The following is a 27,392-nucleotide window of genomic DNA, read 5'->3' on the forward strand; positions in this document are numbered from 1 at the left end:
AAGGTACAGGGAAACTGGAGGCTTTGCAAGGAGACCAGGATCAGGCCCGAGAAGAGCAACATCGGAGAAAGATGACCGCTTCTTACAACTTTATTATTGTATATCAACTTCAAGTTCTCCGCAAGCGTCACACCACCGCTATTGAAGCACGAAATCGACTCCACCAAGTTCGAGGGGTCAATGTTAGTGAGAGAACTGTTCGAAGAAGACTGAAAGAAGCCAATCTTTAGTCCAGAAGACCTGCTACAGGACCGGAACTCACCAGAGAGCATCACACAGCTCGACTGCGTTTCGCACGGGAACAACTTGGCTGGACAGTACAACAATGGGATCAAGTGTTGTTCACAGACAAGTCGCGATTTGTATTCCGATCACCTGACTGAAGAGAGAGGGTCTGGAGAAGGCCAGGGGAAAGGTATTCCCTTTGCACATTCTCATCCAGGACGCCTTTTCACGGCGGTTCTGTGATGGTGTGGGCAGGAATCAATACAGCTGCAAGGATGGATTTAGTCTTTGTGGAGCATGGGAGCCTTACCGCACATCGGTATGTGGAGGAAATCCTTCTGAAGCATGTTGTGCCTTTCGCTCCGTTTGTTGGTGATGGTTTTACACTAATGCACGCCCACATGTTGCGAGAATTGTGCAATAGTTCTTGGATGAAACAGAGATTCATGCTATGGTTTGGGCTGCTTGAAGTCCCTATTTGAATCCCATTGAGCGTGTTTGGGACTAGCTGGGGAGAAGAGTCCGTCAGCGCTATCCAGAGACCCTACAGGACCTACGGAACGCCCTCCTGGAAGAATGGGAGATGATTCCTCAACAGAAAATTACCGCATTAATCAGGTGAATGCCTGAAAGGTTGAATGCCGTCATTAAAACAGAGTGCATTACCTTTATGAGCTTACTCAAAATTTCCTTGAAATGTGCATCTCTCGCTTAATTTGTTCAATTTGTTTATAATTGTCTTTTAATTGTTAGACCGTTAGATGGGGCCGTACCATAATATTCCATTATAAAAGTGTCATAAATAAAGAATAAATTTCAGTTTTTGAAAGAAATTGAAGTGTTGCGTTTTTCGTGCCGCTCAGTGTAGTTTCATCAAATATATGTAACTTTTTTAAGGTTACAGTAAATAGTATTATATAGATGGAAACCTTTAGCTTTTGTTTTACATTATATTGCTCTTCAATATGGAAAAATATGAAATTTATTACCTATGAACACCCAGTGCTCTGAACATTAGACATATGGTTGCTGATTTCTTGTGAGCTTCTAAACCAAAAGCATCTAACACAAAGAAGTTTAATTATTGTATCAAATCCTGAAAGTTATCCAGTTCTTTAACTAGTACTTCTTAATTAAACAGGTTGTTATTTGCAATGGATATAAACATGCCTCCAGGACATGGAAAGCACTCCATTTCTGATTAATCTCTTCCTTGCTTAAATGAAGGAGGTGTATCTTCCAATTGTAATTTTGGACAAATTTTTGTTACGCATGTTTTATGGTACAGTTAAGATGGTATTTGAACAAAACACAGCAAGTTGGACAACATCATCTCATAACAAATACTGAAAGCTGTAAACACTACAAGTCACAGAACAGTTTGCTGGAAACATGATGCTGGAAAGATGAAAAAATAATACAAAGACTACAGACAGTGCTTTGGTCAAAAGGTATAGTAAGGTATACTGTGATTAGAGTACAACTTCAAAATATTTGACGGTGATTATTCATACTCTTTGAACCAGAGATCATTGCTTTGACTGTGACCTGTGCTTCGCCATGATTTGATATCTTGATACATGACATTTGAATTACAACTTTTCTCCTAGCCCCAAAATACAGAACTTTGGCTACAATTTCCAAAAATCTGCCAGGATGTTGTTTTTCCCTGATAAGAGGACATGTTCAGAAGAAGAGGATGTACGATCACCCTAGTCAAGAGAAATATTGCTTCTGGTGAGAGGGCTATGTTGCTGAAATATAAAGTTATAAACTGGAAATGTGACAAGGATTCATGCAATAAAAACATGAATTATACATTTTATATTAAGTTATACCTTCTTTTCTTGCTCTTCTTCGTCCAACACCCTTATCCAGGTAGCTCCTGGGTCGGGCTCACTTCCATCCATGTTGTGCACCTCCCTGGAGAAACAAGAGATTCGTGTCGCTTCTGGGGTACTCCTTAGATTTTTGTTTTGATCCACTTTGTTGTTTCGTGTAGGCTATTATTACAATGGTCTCACCACACCCAAAGGCATTCAGTGTTCTCCTCAGAAATTTCTATCAGCCAGGTGGCAGGAATGAGTTGCCGGACGGGGAATACTACGAAAATAATGATTAAGATAAAATTTAAATTTATTCCCTTCAGGGCATTAACAATAATAATATGGCCTCAGCTATCGTGTGCAAACATTTTAATTTGATGCCATCTGGCTGCTTGCTCCTCAATTTCAACGTTCCGCTTTACTCTAGGCCTACTAGATGGCAGAGTAAACCGAATCTCTCTTGGGTGTCTAAGGCCGAGTTTTAGTGAATATTGTCTGGTAAACACCAACACCAATGCTGACATCGTACGACATGGAGTGTTGCCCTTCACTGTTGGGTTTCAGTAACATCTCCACTGGGAGGACCAGCATCCAACTAAAGAAGTTTCTTCACCCAAGGCTGCTGACCTCTTTAGGGGGTTGGGTTGTTTAATGTATACCTACCAGCTGATTTTATGTTTACCACCATAGAAACACACAATAGTGAATACATCCCTTGACATAGGTTTGGTGTCAGGAAGGGCATCCGGCCATAAAACTAGCTCACTACAGTGGTGACCCCCATGTAATTTGAGAAAAACATCTGTTTTATGTTTAATTGCCTCACCAATAATTTCTAGTATGATGATTTCTGACTCTTCACTTAATTGAAATTTCTCCTACAATACTCTGTCATTCCATATATGAAAATGATTTGGACATATTCTAAACATTCTTAGTCTTCTTCTTTTCTGGATGTGAGCTAACATAATTTTCATTTCTCGTCACTAATATCACCTTCAAATAACATGGTAACTCCTTTGTGTAAACAACAATGCAGTACAGCTTAGTCAAGTCTGAGGTAAATTTAGATTATTACTTACACTGCCTGTTAAAAGACCCTTCTGAAGGGGCCAATGACCTTAGATGTTAGGCCCCTGTAAACAACAAGCATCATCATCAGACCCTTTTGTAGCGTAAGCTTCTGCTTAAGCCGGATTGGAAGATTAAGCAAATATTGTAATAATAATTCCATTCTTTGGTTATTCAAAAAGTTATTCGCTTTTAATGCAATCATGTGAAAAAAGTATAATTTTATAAAATGTTCCATTAACATGTTTAGACAAGAGAAACTGCTTTGAAAATATGAACTGTAAATTGTTTAAAGCTCACTTTAAACTCATCTTTCTCGTTTGGATATTTTAAGGCATAATATCCAGTTCACTCAGTTGCACTGAATGTGTAAAATATAAATACATGTGATAAGAATTATTTAAACCTTTTCAGGACATTTCTTGAACAAAGTTCCAGAACTCAGATGACAGACTTCAGATGATATCACACAGGTAATTAGTGTCTATAGGTTCTTTTTAGACCAGCTTTGCTGTATAGGATTGAAAGCTGGGTGGACTCAGGATGTCTTATTAACAAGTGAGATGTATCAGACATGAAAGTATTGAGAATTCTTGCTGGTACAAACAGGTGGGAACAATGGCAGGAGGGCACTTGGAATGAGGAGATAAAGGTGAAGTTAGGAATAAATGTGGTGGATGAAGCTGTATGCATAAAACTGTTTTGGTGGGATCATGTGAGGTGAGTAGAGGAGGATAGTTTACCTAGGAAGCAAAAAGGCCAACTCATTACATCCAAGAAAAAATAAAATAAAAGACTTGGCCATGGAAGTTAGGAAAAGTAGAGGAAGGCTAAGGCAATTATATTTAGACTAAGTTTTTAATGATTTAAAGATAAGAGGGCACGGAGTCTATTGCGAATAGAAGATTGCAAAGACACTTATTTAATGAAGATATACCGGGTGTGTCAGCTGCTCCTGACGTTTTATGCTGTTAGGCATCCCACCTAACGTCACTGGTGTCGTTATGGTCTATTCTCCTTTGCCATATACCAAGCAATAATAATTTCTTATCACTCACTGCACCATTGCCTTTGCAAAAAATATGTACCGTATACGACAGGCATTTACACAATGCATCAAACTGTCATATGGTTATGTAAAAAGTACGTGCCAAGTATGAGCTTCCAGTAGGGTATGAAATGAACACTAAAATCGATGGCATACTGATAGAAAACGTGTGTGCATTTGTGAAGCAGAAGGAGTAGTCCATTCAGTAGGCTTTCTGGAAAATTACTCGCTGGAGTCACCGTGGTGACCTAGGTTAAGTGGGGTGCTGTTAATACAGCTGCGTTTGGTCGGTGGTTCGAATCCCACTTGAGTCTGTAAATTTTATTCGCATTTTTTACTTCAAGAATCATCCACAGAGCCAATGTGTCCGAATGCCCTTACGTTGTGGGTTACTTAATTAATTACTTAATTTATTTTGGCACTGTTCTAGGCCATTAAGGCTACTTACGTGGATGTTTTATAAGCAGGGCTGGACGAGGATAGAATGGTTGGGGGTTTGAATCCGCTCGACTGAGCAACAGCTTATTAGCGCAGTAAGTGTTCGAATAGATGGCCTTCTGCAGTAATGCACGTTTAGCACTCCGTTGAACTGCCATTCAAGCTCTTTGTAGCATTGTAGGTGTTACAGATTCACAGGCTTCCGTAATAAGGTTTCGAAGGCTTTCAGAATTTTCCAGCTGCTGAGAGTACACTACATCCTCCGTTATGTTGATACCACATGGTTATATGCTCACCCAAGGGCACATCCTCTAGCAGCAATGGTAGTTGGTATTGAAGAAACTGTAGGTACCGGGCTCCTGTAAAATGATCCTCAAAAAAATATGGTCCAATTAGGTGATCACCCAGCATAACCATACCAGACATTTACTTCCCATCATGCCTGAAATGCTGCCTGCCTTATCCAGTGGGGATTTTCAACACTCCAGTAGTGCATATTATGATGATTCACAGAGCCATTATTATGAAATCGTGCCTTGTCTGAAAATAAAATGAGAGATACAAACGCTGGATCATTTGCCACTTGCGTCAGTATCCACGCACAGAAATCAACACAAGTTTCAAAATCTTGTCCGTGGAGTTCTTGATGTCGTTGCAGATGATACGGACAAAAAAAGTGGAATGCAATATCCTTACAACAGATGACTGGCTGATGTTTGCCTGTTGTGCTACTGCCTGGGTACTCGTGTAAGGATTCTCCTGGGAAGTGTCCAAAACCATCTCAGCAGTTTCACCAGATGTAACTGGTGCCTCTCTAACAGGACCTGTTCAGGGAAGTGACGAAGTTATATGGAAATGTCGCTCCATCCTCCTAAACGTATTTGCGTTTGGTTGTTGTCTGTGTGGAAATCTTTCCTGGTACAGGCGCTGTGCTTCCTGTTCGTTCTGTCTTGCCTCACCGTAGATTAGGAGCATGTCAACATACTCATCTGTTGAATACATAGTGAAGAAATGACCAGGACTGCTAGGCTACACCAAGTTTCAGGCCACGACACATTCAACATGCATGCTATTAGTCAAATGTAGCACGAATGGCCTCTTATTTGATCCACCTACCAATGCAACTTGCTGTAACTGTACAAGTGTATGATTTCCAATTTATAGGTTAGGAAATTTTCATAAAATAATTCGTAAAGTCATGAAAATCATATAATTTTGTTAATTTATGATGTAAAAATGTAATATTATAAGAAGAATTTGTACTAGGGAATTTTGTACCTGTGTATCTTTATATTGGTGTAACTTTAATTTGTAAAAATTAGATCAAAAATTAGATGGATGGCTTTTCCGGCGTTTGCTCTATTAACCAGCGTTTCGTCTTAGGTCCGACACTAGACTCTTCAGAGTGGGATGTGTCAGACCCTACCCACTGACGCTGGGGTGTATGCAGGTGAACCCATCAGAAGCCAATTTATGAAGCACAGTCTGACAACTGCATACGGGAGATAAAACTCCACAATGGAATTAATGCCCACCTAGCAATTTGTGTAAGAGTCTGCTCATGGCATGGCAGTGTAGATTCCTCAGGATTGGTCAACATGGAAAACACTGGCTATATCGGGAAAGACGGTTGAAATCAGTTGAAAGTGTTGAAACAAAGTGGCTTGGAAACCTAGGGTACGGCCAGGTAGTATAGGCTGAAGATTGGAATTGATCAATGTGGATGACGTTCTATGTCACATCAGCCGCTCGATAGCCGATACAAGGGCCTTGTTTCAAGCAAGGTTGGGTTGACCGAGTGATGCGTGAAGAGGTGCCTGTGAGGGCGTTTATACCTCTAAACTTTTTGGGACGCTATAACCACATGTAGCAAGTCTATGTATAAGTGTATAGGTGTGTGCGGCAAGTCATTCTAATTCTCGTTCTGACCGGTGTGCGGGATCCGCTTCGTGCATTTTCCTATGTGTTATTCTATTGTTCTTCAGTATCCGTTACAGAGTGAGCACTCTATAATTGCAAATGCTTACCAGTTTTGGGTGGGCATTCTATAAAAGACACCACTAAGTGTTTTTTTGTTAGTCAAACTCTGTATTCTTCTTCTATGAGATAATGTACAGTGGGTGTGGTGGTGCATACTGCATGCACATTCTGGAGTGAATGTGTGGTTGTGCACAGAGCTAATTCTTGGTAAAGGAAATTGTCGGCCGAGTATGCAGTACTTCAGTTGGAGAAACGTGAGGGGCCACATTAACCTGTACTGGAAGCTGGGATGACTCAAGACATCGATGAAGACGAGTGTTAATAAAGTTAGGGATGGTCTTCGTAAAGAAGAAGGGTGTATCCATATGTAGAGAAAGTCATTGTACTTTACTAGATAAGGGTTTTTCTTCTGTAGCAGTAGGCAGTGCAGTGGGACTGTTACCTGGAGGTATGTCATATAAAATGTATATAGTGAAACTAATTATTGTGGGTGGTTTGTAGATGTTTGTATTTTTCCCTTTTGTAAATGGGAAAGACGAGTTGGTCTCATCAAGTGATGATTATTGTTGGTGTTTGTCATATTTTATTTTATTTTGGGAGTAAATTCATGGAGTGAAACTTGTAGTAAATCTTTTATCGATGGAGTAAGGATGAACCTCACATGCTACCCAAATTTAATTTCAGGGGTAAACAGTAACAGGTAAGGTTAGAAAGCAAGTTTGGAGCCTCGTCAGCCTGATGGCAGTCACCTTGGGGGAGGGAGTTCCTTCTTGCTCTACAGAGTTAATTATTCCTGTAAACGTTTTGGAGGTGGCACCCAATTTTGTTATTTATACTTTATCCTAGTGACCATTTATCCATTTAATACTTTCAATTTCACCAATAAATGTTACAATGCATCAACACGTCTGTGGTTAGTCCACTATACCACGGTGACTGTTGCCTCCAGTTTATCAGAAAGCTTACTTGGTGTAAAACTATGTTCCGCTTCACAAACTCACACATGTTTTCTATCAGTATGCCATAGCTTTTAGCGATAATTTCATAACCAATCAAAAGCTCATAAATGGCACGTACATTTTACATAACCATATGACAGTTTGATGTATTGTGTAAATACCTGTCGCATACATGTTTTTGCAAAAGTCGTGCAGTGATGATGCAGTAAGTGCTTTAAAGACGACTGTAGCTTGGTATACGGCAAAGGAAAATCGACCATCACCCCACTGACGTTCGTTGGGATGCCTAAAAGCAGAAACGTCAGGTGCGGCTGACTCGCCTGGTATGTACAGTTGTCCCTCTCCTATTTGACCACCCGTGCTTAATGATGATCCGTTACTGCTGTACTTCAGGCTGATGTTAATGAAGACAGAATAGGTGAAGAAGATAAGTTAATCACTCTGCGGTCATGAAAGCGTTTAAGGTTGTATCAAAATACATCCAACATCAACACCAGTGGATGTGTTGGGTATAGAAATGAAGGCTACATCCACAGAATCAAAGAAGTGAAATTTGAAACAAAAGAACATTACCGTACAGACTTTTTCAAGTGAACTCGCTTCTGTAATTTTTGTAAAGTATTTTACATTTTAATATTTTGTCAAATACAGTGTAATGACTGGTAGGCCTAGAGAACTGTACTTTGTTTTTGTGAGAAAAAATCGTCTGCTTTCTTTCTTCTGAATATAATAGTGTGATTTCATTTCTAAGTCTTAATTTTTAAATTTTTTAAAATTTTCAGATATCAGAACACAAGAAAGTAACTTGCTCCAGAAAGCAGCCTATTGCCAGAGTTTGAGCGTGTCTATGGCTTCAACCGTCCCTGTGATCTCTGCCATTATCACTTTCTTGTCACATGTAGGAGCTGGCTATAATCTCACAGCTGCTGAGGTTAGTATTCCTTGATATGATTATAAATTAGGAGAAGTATTTCTTAAGCAAAGTGAAGTGATTGTAATCATGGTAGTAGGCTGCATTAATAATAAGTTTAATGTTTGCTGCAAGTACAAAAGAACATGCAAGATGCAACCTGTATGAAGTGAGCTGTAAGGCTTGTACAAACTTAGTGTATATGGCTAGAAACCAGCTGATTCCTGAATACAAATGGGCATACAAATACCGGTGACGAAGGCTTGTCTTACAATAATACACTGACAGAAAAAGTATCTAAACACCAAGAAGGGCTTGTGCTAGATTAACGCACGCTGGTATGTGTGTTTATACATCTGAAAGATGACGTTGATTCAGATTTTCCGCAAATAGCGTTAGCGTGTTGCACATCAGGTTAACTTTAAATATGGGCTGTACTGTGCGAGAGCATTAGTTACCTGTGAGATTGGATGGAGTGACTGTGAGTGGGTCAAGAATGCCTTTACGACAACGAAGAGGCCAGTATCAACAGCTCACTGCGGTTGAACGAGGCCATATAGTAGGGCTATGTAAAGGTGGATTTCCTTCTGCTCTATTGCAGAATGACTTGGCAGGAATGTCCTACTGTGCATGTGTGCTGGCAGCAGTGGTCACAAGAAGGTATGCTCGCAAGGAAACCGGGCTCTGGACGTCTCCCTGGCACCATCCAAGTGGGAGGACAGCTATTTTCAGCGTATGACGGTGGCTCAGTGGACTGCGTCTGTAGCAGCAATTTGAGCGGCAGTTGGCATCACAGTAACACAACAAACTGTTTGAAATCTGTTATTTGAAGGACTACCCAAGTCTTAAGAAGAATAAAAAGACAACATCATAAGGACACACTGCAGTTAATTGAAGAACAATTCAATACAACTCAGTCAAGGGACTACTACAAAACGTTCAGAAAGCAGCTCCAAAAGTATGAACCCCTGACCCTACTGATGAAGGATGAAAATGGTAAACTGGCTCATAACAATAAAGAAAATGCTGAAAATCTGGCTAAATATTTCAACAAGCTTTTAAATTGTGAGGAATCTACAGAACTCCTTCATTTGGACACCAATACCCCGATAAAAACACCACCAGGGAACATCAATCCCCCTACAATAAAGGAAGTCTACCAAGCTCTGAATAAACTAAAAAACTACAAAGCGCCAGGAGAAGATCAGACCTTTGCGGAAATCTGGAAATATGTAGAAACATCAGCAAAAGTTGCCCTCCATCAACAACTTACCTCTATCTGGATTAAAAAAGAACTACCAGAACACTGGACATCAGCCCTCTTTCACTCACTGCACATAAAAGGAGACAAAACCGACTCTAACAGGGCAATCTCACTCCTAGATATAACATACAAAATATTTTCAATAATCATTCTTAATAGGATAAGTTTACAACTTGAGAAAGAACTAGGAGAATATCAAGGAGGTTTCAGACCCTGGAGGAGCTGTCCTGATCAGATGATGAGTCTTAAGTTGATAATGGACTATAACGGGAGAAGGTTAGGCCCCTTTAAACCACAAGCATCATCATCATCATAACAGGAGAAGAAACAGAGATATGGTGATAACATTTGTAGATTTCAAGAAAGCCTATGATTGCATCCGTAGAGAATCTCTGTTTAAAATGTTAAGATACCTTGGACTACACCCCAACTTAATAAACATGATAAAATTGACTCTCACTAACACCAAATCAAAAGTGTTAGCGGTGAAACATCAGAAACATTTGAAATTAAAACTGTACTATGGCAAGGAGATGGGCTCTCACCATTACTATTTAATTGTGCTCTAGAAATGGTAATGAGGCAATGTCTAGAAATGGTAATGAGGCATTGGTTTAGGAAATGTCCCCCCAAAATAAAGATCGGCCGAAAAATCAGAATAAATTGCCTGGGTTTCGCTGACGATTTAGCATTACTAGCAGTGGACATAAGCAAAAACCCAGATATCAGAACTTCAAAACATTGAAAATAAAATTGGCCTCAAAATATCATTTAAAAAAAAAACAGATATTATGCCCCAAAAACCAACACAACTAAAAGAAGTTACCATAAATGGTAATAAAATCAAAATAGTAACTCAACATAATTACTTTGCAGAAGTAATAACACATAACCTAAATGAAAAAGTCTCAATCTAAACAAGAACAAGTAGATTAGCTAAAGCACAAAAATTAACATGGGATATCCACAAAAAGAAATTTTTATCAATAAATGCAAAACTAAAACACTACAACACAGTTATAAAACTGGAAGCTACATATGCAGCAGAACACTTTTTCACCTGAATAAACAATCAAAGACTGACAGATTTCAGAAAATTGAAAGGAGGATTGGAAGAACCTGCATCAACAAAAAATACCAGACAGATGGACATTGGCGGTTAATACCTAACGAAAGTCATGTACAAAGAACTAGAACCCATTACAGATATTATGTAAGAAGAGACTGGGATTCTTTGGACACATCATAAGGCTGCAGGATTCAAGACTTCTTAAACAACTAGTACAACACAGTCTCGTCTCAAAAAATACCACAATAGGATGTAAATGGATCAGAGAAGTAAGAGAGGATCTGAAGGAAATAGGCCTTACAACAGAAGACACCACAAATAAGATAAAATTTAATACAAAACTCTGCTTTAGCCTTACACAAAACAAACCAACAACACGCATATTTTCAACGGAGGAAAGGGCATGAAGATCGGAGTGCCTGAAGAAGTACTGGGAGACCGCAAAGCCCGAACAACCCCTTCAAGGAAATGTGAACGACGGACTGACTAAAGCGATCCTATGTGTTCAAAAGAGAAGAATAAGAATAAGGACAGTTCCAAGCCAGACACGCTGCTGCGTGCATTCCACTTACCCCAAACTACCACAGTCTGCGACTTCAGTTGTGTCTAGCGAGAGCTCATTGGAGGATGGATTGGAGATCCGTTGTGTTTTCCGATGAAACCCGGTTCTGCCTTGGTGCCAGTGATTGATGATCATGTGTTGGTTAGAAGGAGGCCAGATGAATGCCTGCATTCCATCTGTCTGTGGTGACACAGTGGATCTACACTGGGAGTTCTGGTCTGGGGAGCAATTTCCTATGACAGCAGGAGCACTCTCGTGGTTATCCCATACACCCTGACTGCAGATGTGTACATCCGTCTGGTGATTTGACCTGTTGTGCTGCCATTCATGAACAGCATTCCCGGGGGTGTTTTCCAACAGGATAATGCATGCTCCATGCTGCTGTTGTAACCCAATGCCGTGGCCTGCTGGATCCCCCAATCTGTCCCCAATTGAGCACGTATGGACATCATTGGATAACAACTCCAGCGTCATCCACAACCGGCATTAACGTCCCTGTATTGACTGACCAAGTGCAACAGGCATGGAACTCCATCCCACAAGCTGACATTTGGCACCTGTACAACACAATGCATGCATGTTCGCATGCTGCATTCAACAGTCAGACGACGATTACACTGGTTGCCATTGATGCTTTCATGGCCCGTACTTATGGACATGATAAAGGTTTTTGGGTTTATGCTGTGTCAAGATGACGTTCGTTACGTTTCGCAGAGAACTTTCATTCGTCACCAGATGGCTCACAGGACGCGGTACAATGCAAGCGTTCGAAGTGGAAGTTGACATAACCACGCTGATTCCTGAATACAAATGGACATACAAATGCCTGTGATGGAGGTTTGTCTTACAATAATACACTGGCAGAAAAACAACTCCAAATACCAAGAAGGGGTTGTGCTAGATTAACGAACGTTGGTATGTGTGTTTATACATCTGAAAGATGACGTTGAATCAAATTTTCTGCAAATCGCATTAGTGTGGCGCTAGTAGTGGCCCCATGACGTTGCACATCAGGTTTGCTTTAAATATGGGCTGTACTTTGTGAGAGCGTTAGTTACTTGTGACGGAACCAAGCTTCCTCTTCGAACGCTAGCACCGTACCACGCCTGGTGAGCCATCTGGTGATGAATGAACTTACCACTTCCACCTCTGTTAATAATGTCTAAATTCAAACTTCATTCCTTGAGAAGCCTTTCTCGTGAACAGTCGAGAGTTTCACCTTATTTTCTTGACATGGCATAAGCCCAAAGGCCTATATCATGTCAGTTACATCGGTTATTAATTGACTAGCGTGGCACATTTGCGATAACTTTTTTTTGCGCGGATATTAACCTGTAGTCTTGTACCTTTAATCAATTAAACATGTTACCTCGACAAATATATTGCTGAAATTTCCGTATTCTACATTCCTTAGTCTATAGTGTTTGGATATTTTTTTCTGCCAGTGTATAATTACACATTCATCATCATCATCATCATCATCATCATCATTCTAGTGAAAAGAGGAATAATATGGCTTCAGACCTAATAGGTCCACTACACCTAATCTTTACTGTCCATATGGTGGATAAATGTGAGGAAGGCAAAGATCTGTACATGGTTTTCCTGGATATTGAGAAGGCATATGACGGCATTGCAGGAGAAAAGATATGGGAATGCCTGGGAAAGAGGAATGTGCTGGAGGGACTGGTGAGGAAAGTTCAAATGTTGTATATGCACTGTAGTAGTTGCGTATGATTCAGTGACGAACATTCATCCTGGTTCCAGACCAAAAGTGAAGTCCAGCAAGGAAGTGTATTATCCCCTTTATTGTTTATCACCATCATGGAAGACATAATGAAGAATATCAGGAAAACCTCTGGTGAACTTAATGCTATGGCTTTTGTTGATGACATGGTCTGAAGAGAAACTGAGAAGCAGTTACAATTCAGGCTCATTGAATGGAAGGTTAAATTCCAATAATTCAATCTCGAGATAAGCAAAGCCAAAACAGTAGTGATGGCAATAAACAGAGAGGGCCAACCAGTGAACAGCATGTTAGGAAACCATCCCATGGAAAGTGTGGAAAACTTTGCTATCTTAGCAGTGTAGTTTCTCAGGACATACTAGCTGTAAAGGAGGTGGAAAATAGAGTGCACAAGAGCTCTCACTTTCATCAGCAAGTAAAAATGCTCTTCTAGGACCCCTAAGTACCAAGATACTCAAAGCTAGTGATGTTCTATCGATACTTCTTACGGATCTTAACCTGTAGTATCAAAACATGCACCTCTTACAAAAAAGGATTCATCAAGGGTACAGGCATCTCAGATGAAGTTCCTGAGATCTGCAATTTTAAAAAAATACTGGACAAGTTAAGGAATGACATGGTGAGAAAGAAAGCTGGAATTGAGACATTATTTTTAGATTGCGGCAGCATATCTGGGTTGAGGTGGTTCGAGCATGTGACGAGGATGGAGCCAAAAAAAGACAGCTTATGTTAACCAGGAGAGGCATGTGGCAAGAAAGCAGATGGTGAGAAGACCAAGAACTCAATGGATGGACCTTGCATCTAGGGAAAGGATGCCAGAGGATGTCATGAACAGTAGTAGCACAATGCGTTCCTTGTTTCTTTCTGCCTTGTCTTCTTTCCTCAGAAGTGATTTTCCTTCAGAGCTGTAATATTCACACATACACTTTTCCTTCCCCCAGAGGTTTATTTGAATTTTGAATTTCCTACAACCATATAACATTCAGCGTGCATTCACTGGTAAAAAAAAAAAAAAAAAAAATCAACCCTCATTACATCCAAAAAAAGATAAACCAAAAACTGTCCAGAAGCCCATGTTATGCAAGCTTTGTATCAACCACTTCTTGACATTTTCACTGTGAGTCACTTATCTCTCCTTTTGTCAGTTCTGTTGTGGATATCAGGTTTTCTCTGTGAAAGGAAAATGCCTATCTGTGTAAATTTGGATTTATATCTGACATTAGTGAGAACAGTTGCACCAAGCATTCACTGTATGTAATGGAAATGTGAACATTACAAAGATCTTTGTAGATTTCTTTGCATGAATACATGAATAACTCAACCATCAAATAACTAGTAGGCGTTGTTCCAGTCAATGAGAAATTGCAGGAACGGAGACTTCATGTCTTAGAAACTCCATCTGATTAAGGTGGCCAAACACCATGAACGCTGACCCAGGATCCCAGTCTCTTAATCCACACAATGCAATAAACTGCACAAAGTGATGTGCATTGATCCAAAAAATGGATCTCGTCCCAGTGGCACATCACTAAGAGGATGAAGAGAACTTTTGTCAGCTCTGGGATTCAAACCTTTGACTTTTGACTACTAGGGTATCCCAATCTTATTGTAGTGTATGAATTAAGATGGTAGGTCAGTAGCATTTGTAAAAGTGATGCATGTGCAATTGGAGCTGTCGTGTACAAAGTAGTGGTTTATGAACTTCACTGTATGTATTCATATTGACCTTCACTCAACTTTGATTGAGAGAGTGAGTTTCGACCTTTCATTACTTTTATTTTGCCCTACATTTCCGTAGGATAAATACGTTACATACATATGCTAATTTAGGACATGTTTCATCTTGTTACAAGACATCTTCAGCTAAAAAAAATATCTGAAATTGACACAGGCATTTAAAACATATAAAGATCACATTAAAAGTCATTAAAAAAACTGTTAGTATTGAAAGGTGGAAACACTCTCTCAATCAAAGTTGTACACAGTAATGTTTTGTCTTATGGATGAGTGTGGAATTTATTCCTTTTTGCTTTTGATATATAATTAAAAGTTGTGAATACGAATGTTGAGGCACCTTGTCAGTTAAGCAGATAGCTTGTCCTAGACAGCCCTGTGAAGATGTACGACTACACAAACACAAGGCTTCATTTCATGTTTTTCTTTTGTTGTCTTTTTATCAAAGACTATCACGTTCATGTTTGTTTTCTGACTTATAACTCTCTTTCTTACAGAATGCAGTGGGAACTTAGGTAGATTTATTGAGTGATTTCTTTCCTAAAGGTGAGCCCCTGAAGTGATGCATTCTTGCATGTTTGTCTCATTGTTACACAAATTGCGGCATATCACAGTGTAAGAGGTGCTTTTAGATAATGCTTGTAAAGGTGTGTGATTTATGAGCTTAGAATAGGAATTAGAAACAAAATATTGGGAAGGAACAAGCAAGTGACAAATCAAGTTATATATGGAAAGATGGGAACATATAATAGGATAAACTCAATGGGCCAATTGCAGAAACGGTGTTTAGACGTTGTCTATGGCTAAACAATGTCTTAAGTATGGCTGCCACATTGCAGAGACGTTGTTTATCACTTAGACACTGTCTAAAACTGATGTTCAACCGGCCATGTTTAAACACTGCCAAGAGCACCGTTTAAACTCAGATGTGAGGAGTGAATCACAATCAGAGGTTATGTACCATGAAACATATAATTTGTATTATCATGTTGAGACGATTCCGGGAAGAAAGAACAGGGTCGCCTGTTCAAAATCGCAGCGTTTAATTTGAAATGTATGGGGAGGTACAGCTTAAAATATGATTTCGCTTTTTTTTCTTTGTTAGTGGCTTTACGTCGCACCGACACAGATAGGTCTTATGACGACGATGGGATTGGAAAGGCCTGGGAGTTGGAAGGAAGCAGCCATGGCGTTAATTAAAGTACAGCCCCAGCATTTGCCTGGTGTGAAAATGGGAAACCACGAAAAACCATCTTCAGGGCTGCCGACAGTGGGGTTCGAACCCACTATCTCCCAGATGCAAGCTCACAGCCGCGCGCCTCTAACCGATTTCGCTTTTCAAGAGACTTGTTTCTTGAGACTGACAAAGGGACAGTTACTACAATTCTTGGCAACTGATATATTTTATTACACATGGGATAATTTCCATGGAATTATAGGTCGCTTCGACTACATACATATCAGAATTACTTGTCCCGATCGTCAGAGGGCTGTCACATACATCATCCAGGAGGGATTCACTTATTTAGATTACACTCGCCGTAACTACAATATAATCAAAGCTACACTTGCTCGTACGGTGGCATGTCGCTTTAGTGTCAACAATATTATGAGATTTAATTTCCACCAAAAGTGATATTCTTATCAATGGGCAAGTCATGCTTATGCTAGCCATATTTGAGTAATTTGTATGAAGACAACAGCTGACTAGCGTTCGGCACATGCACTGACGAATTTCATTGGTTGCGACAAGCAAAGAGTTACATGAAAGACACTTCTATCTCCATTTTCGAACCAATGTTGTAACTTTAAACAATGTCTAGTTAAACACTGGTTGAACATTGTTTATGCAATGGAAGACCATGCACAACTTAGATGTTGTTTAGGTAGACGTTGTCTAAGGCTTAAAACTAGTCGTCGTTTCCGCAATCGGCCCAATGACAGGTCAGCATTGGAAGAAAGGCCAGTAGAAAAGGAGCCAAGGACAAGCATGAAAACATAAGAGGACAAGGACAATCTCCACATCTTGGCACACTGTAGTCTTCTAATAGATGGGCTCTCTCATCATCATCATCATCCCCAGTTCTTCTGCATCCATTTCTTCTCAGCTCTCGATGAGTTTGCTTCTGCTTCCCACCTTTGTCATTACTTTTGTGAATGGGGGGTGGGGGGATACAAATTTTCAGTCCTGAAGAAAGCTGGATAAACACAGGAATAGGGAAGAGATAAAATCGTTAAGAAGATCAATAAGATCTGTCAGTAAGATCCCTCAGTGAGTGTTAAAGCCCACCTTCCTGATGAAGCTGGAAAGCAGAAATGAGCTTACATCAGTGGCTGAGAAGAAATGGATGCTTTAGAATTGGGATGATGAGGAGAGCAAAGTCATCTCCTTACAGGCCATGAAGGTCCTTGGAGGAGTAGGAGGTAAGGCTTCCACTATCCCTAACTTCCCCACTAAGTGAGATAGAGCGGTTAGTTCTATTTCTGGCCGCCTTTACCCCCAGGAATTAACCTTGTATTCAGTTTTGGTGTTGTCTGAGTAAACTTCAGGGCCGTATGCACCTCCAGAAATGGAAATCTTGTTTCTTAATTTTTGTAACTTCCTGAGAGGGAATCGAACCCATGTCGTTCCGAGTGAATCAAGCATGCCTTTACCGTCTCGGCTAGGCAGCCTCTTTGATGAGGAAAAGACCGAGCTCGATAGATGCAGTCGCTTAAGTGCGGCCGGTATCCAGTATTCGGGAGATAGTAGGTTCGAACCCCACTGTCGGCAGCCCAGAAAATGGTTTTCCGTGGTTTCCCATTTTCACACCAGGCAATGCTGGGGCTGTACCTTAATTAAGGCCACGAATGCTTCCTTCCCACTCCTAGCCCTTTCCTGTCCCATTGTCGCCGTAAGACCTATCTGTGTCGGTGCGACGAAAAAAAAAAAGAAAAAAAAAAACATGAGGAAAAGCCTGTGTTTTAAGATGACAGTGTTACAAGATGTGGAAATTGTCCTTTTGTGTTTTCATGTTTGTCTTTGTCTCTCTCTCTCTTTTTTTTTTATTTTTTTATTTTACAATTGGCTTTACGTTGCATCGACACAGATAGGTCTTATGGCTGTGATGGGACAGTAAAGGTCTAGGAATGGGAAGGAAGCGGCGGTGGCCTTTATGAAGGTTCAGCCCTAGCTTTTGCCTGGTGTGAAAATGGGAAACCACAGAAAACCATCTTCAGGGCTGCCAACAGTGGGGTTCGAACCCACTATCTCCCGAATGCAAGCTAGCAGCTGTGCATCCCTAACCACATGGCCAACTGGCTCGGTTTTGTCTCCTTTTCTGCTGCTCCCTCTTCTGATACTGACTTGTCATTGTGTTTATCCTATTATAGGTTTCTATTATTGTTTCTGTCTTTCTGTAAATAACTTGAACGAGAAATAAAATGATAGAAACCTTAAAATTATAATTTAAGTTAATACTGTAGACAGGTAATAATTTGCATGCTGTGTTACAGCTTCAGGTATTTTTTGTGGCACATAATAGTTTGCACCTTCAAATTATTAATTGGCTCATGCAATCCTTGCAGGCATTTTCAGTGTTGACATTTATGACCCATCAGGCTCGGACGGCTCTGCTCATCATCAAAGATAACTATATGGCAGTCTTAGAAGGGCTACTTATAATATCAAGGTTTCAGGTGTGGCCCTTAGCCTTCCCATCTCATGTGGACTTACTCTAGTAAGAACATTTGCTCTCTGCCTTGATGTAGATACATTATTGTAGGCTATAGTAGGTAACAGTAGAGCTTTGGACTAGCTCATTTTATTTTAATATGTGTTAATTGATGTATTTTATATTTGCGTGTAGTTTTTGCAGTGTAGATACTTTGTATGTTATGCACTTTATCTTTTAGGTTAAGGAAAAACTGACCTCAAGGTAATTTGAATCATTAAACTTTTCAGTAATAATGATTAATTTTTTAAAATATTGCTTTGAAAATAAGAAATTTTTTCTCCCAATTCCTTTTCAACAAAACACTTGAGCATCATCATCATCATCATCATCATCATCATCATCATCATCATCGTCCATTTCTCTCGTCCACCTTCCACTGGGTTGGGATATTTATGGCACCTTTCCATCTTCCTCTACAATACTGTACCGAGACATTTTAACCTTTACAGACTAAAATTTTGTTCTTGGAACTCAAAACTAAAGATATACAACAATATTATCCATGAAAAATTAAGTCATATATAGAAAGATAGGAATAGGATAAAACAATGACAAGTCACTGTGGGAAGATGAAGCAGCAGGATGAGGAGACAAGGACAGTGATCAAAGCAGAAAAGGGGAAGGACAATTTCCACACCTTTGTATACTCAACTCATCTTCACACAGATGGGTTCAGTCTCATCAACCCCAATTCTTCTACATCCATTTCTTCTCAGACCTTGACCTCTGTTACTTGAATCAGGAACTGGTTAATTCAAAACCACCATAAACCTGCTTCATGATATTTACTTCTACTTTTCCTGCTCTCTCTCTCTCTCTCTCTCTCTCTCTCTCTCTCTCTCTAATATATTAGAATTCTTGGATCTCTTGGTCACTGATGATGATGATCCTCATTGTTTAAAGGAGCCTAACATCTAAGGTCATCGGCCCTCTTGCTCACTAGGTGAAGTCCTGTTTGATTTGTGATTTGAAGTACTTCTGTAATAATGTTTTTGGCACATTATTTCAGGCCTTCTTTCTCTGATGTATTGTTGTTATTTTTGTGGATAACTTGGACTCCCACCTATCAGTTCCTTGACATTCTAATACAGTATAACTGCTATTTTCATTTGAGATTATGAGATTTTGCATAGTTTTCACAGTACTGATGGAGACACTCCTTATTCATTCTTGGGCTGTTCATGATGGATTTTACACTCATGTGAATTATAGATGTTTATGCTTTTCTGATTTGTGTCAAGACATTCTTGATTAATGTGAGGATGAAAGAAAGAAGGAAAGCTTGTTCATCAGCAGGTGTTCTTGATGAACTGTCCTTAACAACAGTTTTAAGCATTTGCAGTGATTCTGCTACTCAGCAGATTTTTTGCTTATAACTTTTATATTTTTCAATGGTAGATCAAATTTTCATTATTGTTTTTGCTTTCAAAATATATGCACCTTACAGCCTGTTCATTTTTATGTTAGTATTGTGAACTGAATTTGAACATTAATAGTATATACATTTGATCAGAAACCTTTATAAATAATTCCCCTCTAAGATGAGAGTTTTCTCATAAAATATATAAAGAGGGAATGTAGTTACCCTGAGTACCATTTTTTCAAGATGTGAGGTGTTTTTTATTTATTGATGGTGTTATCTAGACAGAAATTATAGAAATTTGGCAGCCAACTCTCAGAAACTGAAGAGGACAAGGTGTTCTACCAAGAACACAAGCTTCTCTCATGGATGGCTTCATTCAGTGTATGTATGTTGATAAAATTCATTTTTTCTTTTCAGGCATTTCCTATTGTTACTGCATATGGTAATCAGTTGAAAGATGCCCTGAGTAGAATACGAGAAGGAACCCGAACAATTTTTGAATCGTTTGTTTCATTTTCAAGAATTAAGGTGGTTGAATGATTTTTACTGGGTGAATTGCTTGTCTATTAATTTTACTTTCCAAGGTGGTGCTCAACTTCTAACGTGGTGGTAGCACTTGTGTATTTGAGATAATTTTCACTTCAGCTTTTGTCCTTGTGATGGTTTGCATTGTCTCATGTTGGTGTCTTGATGGGAAGCAGCACAAATGTTATTTCCAACTTTGGTCAAGGTGAGATCTCTTAACTTTTATTGCAGATTACAGCTTCTGATCTGTACTATATTAACATATTTACAGGATTATGAGTTTGTGCATTAGCTATCCTTTGATTCACCTGATAATCTTGTTGTTTTGTCACATAAACTCTCCACACCCAATTGAAGACAAGGTATTGGTCTGTATTGTGTCACTTGTCAGGTGATCATCAGAAAATTGTGATGAATGTTCATCTGATCAGTCTAAATTAACACCAAGAACAAAAAATGCAACCAGCCGAGTTAGCCGTGTGGTTAAGTGCGCACTGTCCAGAGATAGTGGGTTCAAATTCCACTGCCGGCAGTTCTGAAGATGATTTTCTGTTGTTTCCCATTTTCACACCAGTCAAATGCTGGGGCTGTACCTTAATTAAGGCCACGGCCACTTCCTTCAAACTCCTAGGTCTTTCCTATCCCATCATCACCATAAGACCAATCTGTGTCGGTATGATGTAAAGCCACTAGCAAAAAAAAAAAAAAAAAGCAGTAATATAATAATATCTTGCAGAGAGTGGGTATGTGATAAATTTATAGAAAGTGCAGTTCCTAGTAATGTACACTATCTGATCAAAAGCATCCATGTACTCCTCGATTGACATAAAACAGAGCCTAGGTATCACTGCAACTGTCACTGCTGCTAGAAAAAGCAGCTGAGGGCTTGATATTGGTCAGTGCTACGAATTACCTGCAGTAACTTTGAATGTGGAATGGTTATTGGTTGCCACATCAGTAAGCCATCATTCGAGTCCATTTCTGGCCTTCTCAAGTTGACTGTTATGGACATGAATATGAAGTGGAAACAGGAAGGCACTACTGCAGCCGGATAGGCCATGTGTGTAAAGGGAAGGGACCATAGAGCGTTGAAGAAGGTGTGCAGCTAGCACGACACCTGTGCGCCACAAGATATGAGGACTGGACTTCAAGACTCGGGTACCTGTCGATAATCTGCATGTTTCATATGGTCTATGTACGACTCGAGACGTGATTTAGAATGATGAATCATGCTACACCTCATGGCAGTGTGGTGAATAGTGAGTGAACGATACATGCCAGCCTGTACAATGCCCACAGTAAAATTTGACAGAGGTGAGATGACAGTGCAGGGGTATTTTTTCATGGAAGGGACTTGGTCTTCTTGTTACTCAATAGAGTACATTAAAGATGGGAGGATATAAGGACGTTATTGCTACCTATTTGCTATGATAAAAGACCAATTCACAAATGACTGACGTATGTTTCAGCATGATAATGCTCCTTGCCTTAAAATAGGGTCTCTTCATGACAAAAAATGCAACCAGGCGAGTTGGTCGTGTGGTTAAGTGCGCATTGTCCGGAGTTAGTGGGTTCAAATCCCACTGCCGGCAGCTCTGAAGATGGTGCCAAACAGGATCCATTGCTTCAGTCAAATTGGAAACCCCTGGGACAAACTAGAATATTGATTTTGCTCTGGACCGCAACAAACCACATCACTGACTATGCTTGCTACAGTTCCACAAGAGATATTCTGATACCTGGTAGACAGCAACCCTGCTAAGTCTAAGGGTAGACTACCTCATATTAGACTAAGGCTACACAGAAAGTAGGTTTAAGCTTGGAGCAGTAACAAGCGAGAGCAAGTAGGAAAGCAGCATTGAGCTGCGCTGCTACGTTGGCCAGACAGAAAGCAGTATTGCAACAGCAATATTGTACAGACAACATGATGCCAATGCTATCATGATTTGCAAGATTATTATGGCTTAGCAAAGTTTCTCCAGTGTGGATTGATCTGATTGACAGTGAACTCATGAAATTAATATACAATGGGAAGAACTCAGCGAGTTTAATAATACCAATACTACTTCTATTGTATTTGAAAGAGTATTTTATTAATTATCTGAAAGAAGCACAGTTTCATATAAAGTAAGAAAATACAGATATTAGATCATTAAAGAAGCATAGTTTCATATAAAAATAGAAAATGGATTTATTAAATCATTTATGCATAGAACTTTGTATAAAGTAAGGAAATTAAACATCAAACCATTAATAGAGGAACCTAAATCCATAAAGAAAATAACATTACATCACTACAGAAATAATTATTGCATTTTTTATTAACGGAAAGAAGCATATATCTAATATATATACTAGCTGATGTATCCGTGCTTCGCTACGGAATTCTACATTGTATACAGAATTCTAGGTTAGGTAGTGTACACGTTGTGAGCAAGGTTGTATTAAATTGCATAGCTCTTAACGTTGCCCTAGAAACACGACAGAGAAGTCATCAAATGTCTCTTCTCATATGTAGACTGAGTTAGGGAATATTCATTGTAATGGTAGGTCTGCTTGCCTACCATCAGTCACAATCAAGTTGGTGAGCATTATAATGGCAGACACTCAGTCTCCACCTGCCTTTTTACATCCTCAGAAAGACTGTCTTAGTAATTTTCCCAACTGAATTGAACATAGGTTATTACAGTGACGTCAGTAAGAATGACGCAATGAAAAGAAATGTTTTCATATGAAATACTCAATCAAATGAAAAACCACGCATTCTCTCACTTTTAATGAACAGTACTACGCTTCCGATCTAACAATCCAAATTTTCAGAGCTAGAATGACCAAGCCACAGATAGCCGTGATCTGTGAACACTCTTCGTCTTTTTTTCAGCAACGGGGGGAGGGGGGTCGAATGATGGAGAGTCCCAGGGCAAAAACTATGCCCTTTTACTAATCTGTTTCCTAGGAATACCCGATGAATCAAAAAATCTCAATTCACTACACTGGCGGTGAAAAGAACTACCTGACTTGGAGGCAGATTCTTCCTCCAAGCTAGAGGAGAAAGCCCCTATTTACTGCTATGAATGTAGATTTAATAAAAGTGAAGCAGAAGAAGCTTTTCTTAAGAAACGGCTCTTTTCAGGGTTGAAATTCGAGTTATTTAGTGGGTTGTGGTGCTATAATTTGGAATAGGCGTAAATTATAATTCTAGACCAAGTCATACTCCTCCTGCTCCTCCTCCTCCTCCTCCTCCTCCTCCTCCTACTACTACTACTACTACTACTACTACGTGAGCCTCTACCTTAAATGTGCACACTGCTCATTCAATACAGCCCATCAGAGTAGGGATCGAATAGCTGGAATAGGCTACTATGATGAACCAGTGTGTTAGTAACCAGTAGTATCAAGAAATGCATGAACCAGAGGAATGGAGTGCTAAAGAAGAAAGTTATCTAACTCTCCAGCTATTTCCTGCCAATATTCAGTTAGGTTGTTATACTCGGTACGCAGCAGTAATCCCATCTATCGGAGTTGAGTGGCAGCATAAGACAAATAACATCACAACAAACAATGGTCAATATAATGTTATTGTTGATGAATGTTATGCGCTTTCGATATTGTAGGCCTTCACATTTAGTTTTCTGACTCTGAAATACCATTCTTATCATAGTCGATACAGTAAAACTGAATAAAACATAAATGATCGGAAATTGTATTCTCTCTAACTTTTGTTATGCAGTACTTTTTGATAGGACTAATAACATACTGTAGGTATTTAAAAATTAAACTTCAGGTGCCTTCCCCTAAACTACAGTTTCATCCAGGATGAATAAAATTGTTTATAGCTTAGATTGTAGTTTCTTATTCCTTGACTCTATGTACCGATTTTCATTAAATTCTGTTAACCCATTTTCTCTTGGCTCGGTGTTGATATGGACTTAGCAACAAAAATACAAATTCATGAATATCTCTTATCATAGCCGGTACGGTTCAGGGGGGCTCATTCCCGACTCCCGCGCTTTGCTTCTAGCGTAGTATCGCCTCATGCTGACGTCACATGGAGGTCTCCTATCAGCAGCTGTTGCGGTAAACGATAAGGAACTCGCTTTCAGTATAGGTCTATTTTGTGGTACGGTACGCAGTCTTGTAAAATTTTCCGTATTGTGTTGATTGTTGTGTTAAAGATGAGTAAGGTTTCTAAATATAAAGTTAATTGTACTATGGCACAATGTACTACTTGGGGATCGAAAACAACTGGTGTCTTGTACCACAGATTTCCAAAACGTGAGGAGCTTAGGCGAGTGTGGGTGTTGCACTGTAAGCGAAGTGACAAATTTAATCCTGATAATGCCAGGGCATGTTCCATACATTTTCGTCAAGAGGATTATGAACGAGATTTGAGAAATGAACTCCTGCGATTACCACAGAGAAAAATCTTGCGGGCAGATGCTGTTCCGTCTCTGTCCATTGCAAATTGGCATGGCGATAAAGCTTCGTGTTCAACCACTAGCACCATTCCCAGCCAAACAGCAGAGCAGGTAGGCCTCTGTCTACTGATTTCCATACAATATTTAATAAATCGTAATAAATTTGACCAGCTACGAGGAAGTATGAATAAACTGATTCTGTCGTACTACGGTATTGTATACTGGCTAGGGTAGTTGACTTTCGTTTAGAAGGCTTGGGTTTGATTCCTGGTACTGGAACAATTTTTCGAATCTTTTTACTTTGTTCTGTTGTTTGCCAGCAGAACGTTTTATGTGAGAACGAGTTACGATAGTATATTAACTTACAACTCTTCATATACTTCGAACGTTAAGTAGTTAGGCTTATTTTACTTAACGATCGTAGTTTCGATTTTATATATGTTTAAAATGTGATCGCTCATAAAGGTTTATCTTCATTTTACAGATTTCCAGTGATAGAGATTTGCGTCATGAAGTTAGGAGCGTGAAGAAGCGGGCGTGGTCAACATTAGAGACTTTGTCACCAAAGAAAAGGAAAGTTGACCAGGCGACTAGCACTGAATCGCTTCAAAATGAGGAGATCTTAAAACTCCGTAAGCAGGTGGAGATTCTGGAAAAGGAAAACGCGATTTTAAGACAAAGGGAAGCTGCTCTAAAGAAGCTCAAGGGACCTACGTATGTAGTCTCAAAAAGACGACAACAACCATCTCCGCCAAAAGTAAAGAAGAGTGTACACAGAGAGGAAGTAGTTAAGATTCTGTCGAAATGTTTTACGCCAGGTCAGATTCGATGTCTCTTGGGAGGCAATAAACGAGTGAAATGGTCCTCGGAGGACCTAGCAAATGCTTTGTCTTTGAGATTGCTTTCCAGAAAAGCATATGATTATTTGAGGAACCGGAACATTCCTTTACCATGTCGGTCAATCTTACAAAAATGGATTCGGCGCTTTAAATGTAGGCCCGGAATTTTAACAGAGGTGCTATATCTGTTGAAAGCCAGAGCAGTAAATTACAAGGAGTCTGAAAAGATTGCGGTTTTGACATTTAATGAAATTAATATAGACGGACGCATTTCATACGATTCATCTGATGACCGCATACTAGGGCCTCACAGCAACGTCCAGGTAGCGATGGTTCAAGGGCTCTTTGCTGCATGGAAGCAACCTATTTTTTATGATTTTGACATGACAATGACGTCAGAGTTGTTAAGAAACATAATTTGTAAACTTGAGGCTTGACATTCATATTGTCGCAGTAATTTGTGACATGGGGGGCAAAAATGCCAAAGTGTGGAAGGAATTAAACGTGCACAAGGACAAGAGCTTTTTTACCAATCCAGTGGACGATAAAAGGAAGGTGTGGGTGTTCTATGATGTACCCACCTCTTGAAATTATTGAGAAACCACTTTTTAGATGAAGGTTTGACGTTAGCTGATGGTTCAGAATTTCAGAAGAAGACAATAGAACACCTATTACAAACTCAAACAGGGGATCTATCAACTACACATCATATTAATGAGGCTCATCTGAGTGTAACAGGCAGATCCCGTCAAAATGTGAGAATGGCCGTGCAGTTATTTTCCAGGCGTACAGCTCTGGCAGTGCGGTATACTTTAAACAAGGACGCTGAAAGCAACTCCATCGAGCTAGTCAATGACACCTTCGACATGTTGAACTCCAGGGCGCCTGAAGATAAAAAGACTCCCCTTAGGAGTGGATACGGCTTAAACTTAAGGAGTCAGGAAAATACTCTGAAGCGCTTTCTGGAGGTGATTACACAAGTGGGATTTGGTAAACGGAAAACTTTACTTCCGTTTCAGAAGGAGTTCATGATATCTATAAATTCTCTCTTAGGGCTTTTTGAAGACATGAAACATGCAAATATGTCTTATATTTTAACTGCCAGATTGAACCAAGACTGTTTGGAGAATTTTTTTTCACGTGTCCGTGGCCTATAGCAATCCGTCCCCTTTTGAAGTTCGTAACAGAATTCGACCTATGTTATTGGTCCTATCAAAAAGTACTACATAACACAAGTTATAAGGAATACAATTTTCAATTATTTATGTTTTATTCAGTTTTAACATACCGGCTATGATGAGTGGTATTTGAGTCGGAAGAAAACTAAATGTGAAGGCCTACGATATCGAAAGCGCATAGCATTGATCAACAATAACATTACACTGACCATTGTTTGTTGTGATGTTCTTTGTCTCTTAATCTGCCACTCAACTCCGATAGATGGTATTACTGCTGCGTACCAAGAATAACAGCCTGACTGAATATTGGTGAGAAATAGCTGGGGAGTTACAAAACGTTCTTAATTAGTGTGCCATTCCTCCGGTTCATATATTTTCTGATACTGCTGATTACTAACACACTGGTTCATCATAGTTTTCTGGCTATTCACTCCCTACTCTGACGCACTGTTTGAAATGAGCAGTGTGCACAATTAGGCCTAAGGCAGAGGCTCACGCAGCAGCAGCAGCAGTAGTAGTA

General features: G+C 39.6%; 1 protein-coding gene across 7 annotated transcripts in view; it reads left to right on the top strand.

The window, feature by feature from the left end:
- The window catches only part of LOC136858684 (ATP-binding cassette sub-family C member 5), a 299,980-nt gene that overhangs the window by 74,872 nt on the left and 197,716 nt on the right, over positions 1 to 27,392 (top strand). For 5 of the 7 annotated variants that reach the window (XM_067138409.2, XM_068225666.1, XM_067138411.2 and 2 more), the window contains exons 9-10: positions 8,330 to 8,478; positions 20,330 to 20,440. In XM_067138409.2, coding sequence (XP_066994510.2) covers positions 8,330 to 8,478; positions 20,330 to 20,440 — 260 coding nt within the window. The remainder of the gene's footprint in view (positions 1 to 8,329; positions 8,479 to 20,329; positions 20,441 to 27,392) is intronic. The other 2 variants (XM_067138408.2, XM_067138410.2) reach the window with 1 other exon arrangement.

Source organism: Anabrus simplex, chromosome 1, assembly GCF_040414725.1.
Source record: "Anabrus simplex isolate iqAnaSimp1 chromosome 1, ASM4041472v1, whole genome shotgun sequence".
In the NCBI taxonomy this organism is placed as follows: domain Eukaryota; kingdom Metazoa; phylum Arthropoda; class Insecta; order Orthoptera; family Tettigoniidae; genus Anabrus; species Anabrus simplex.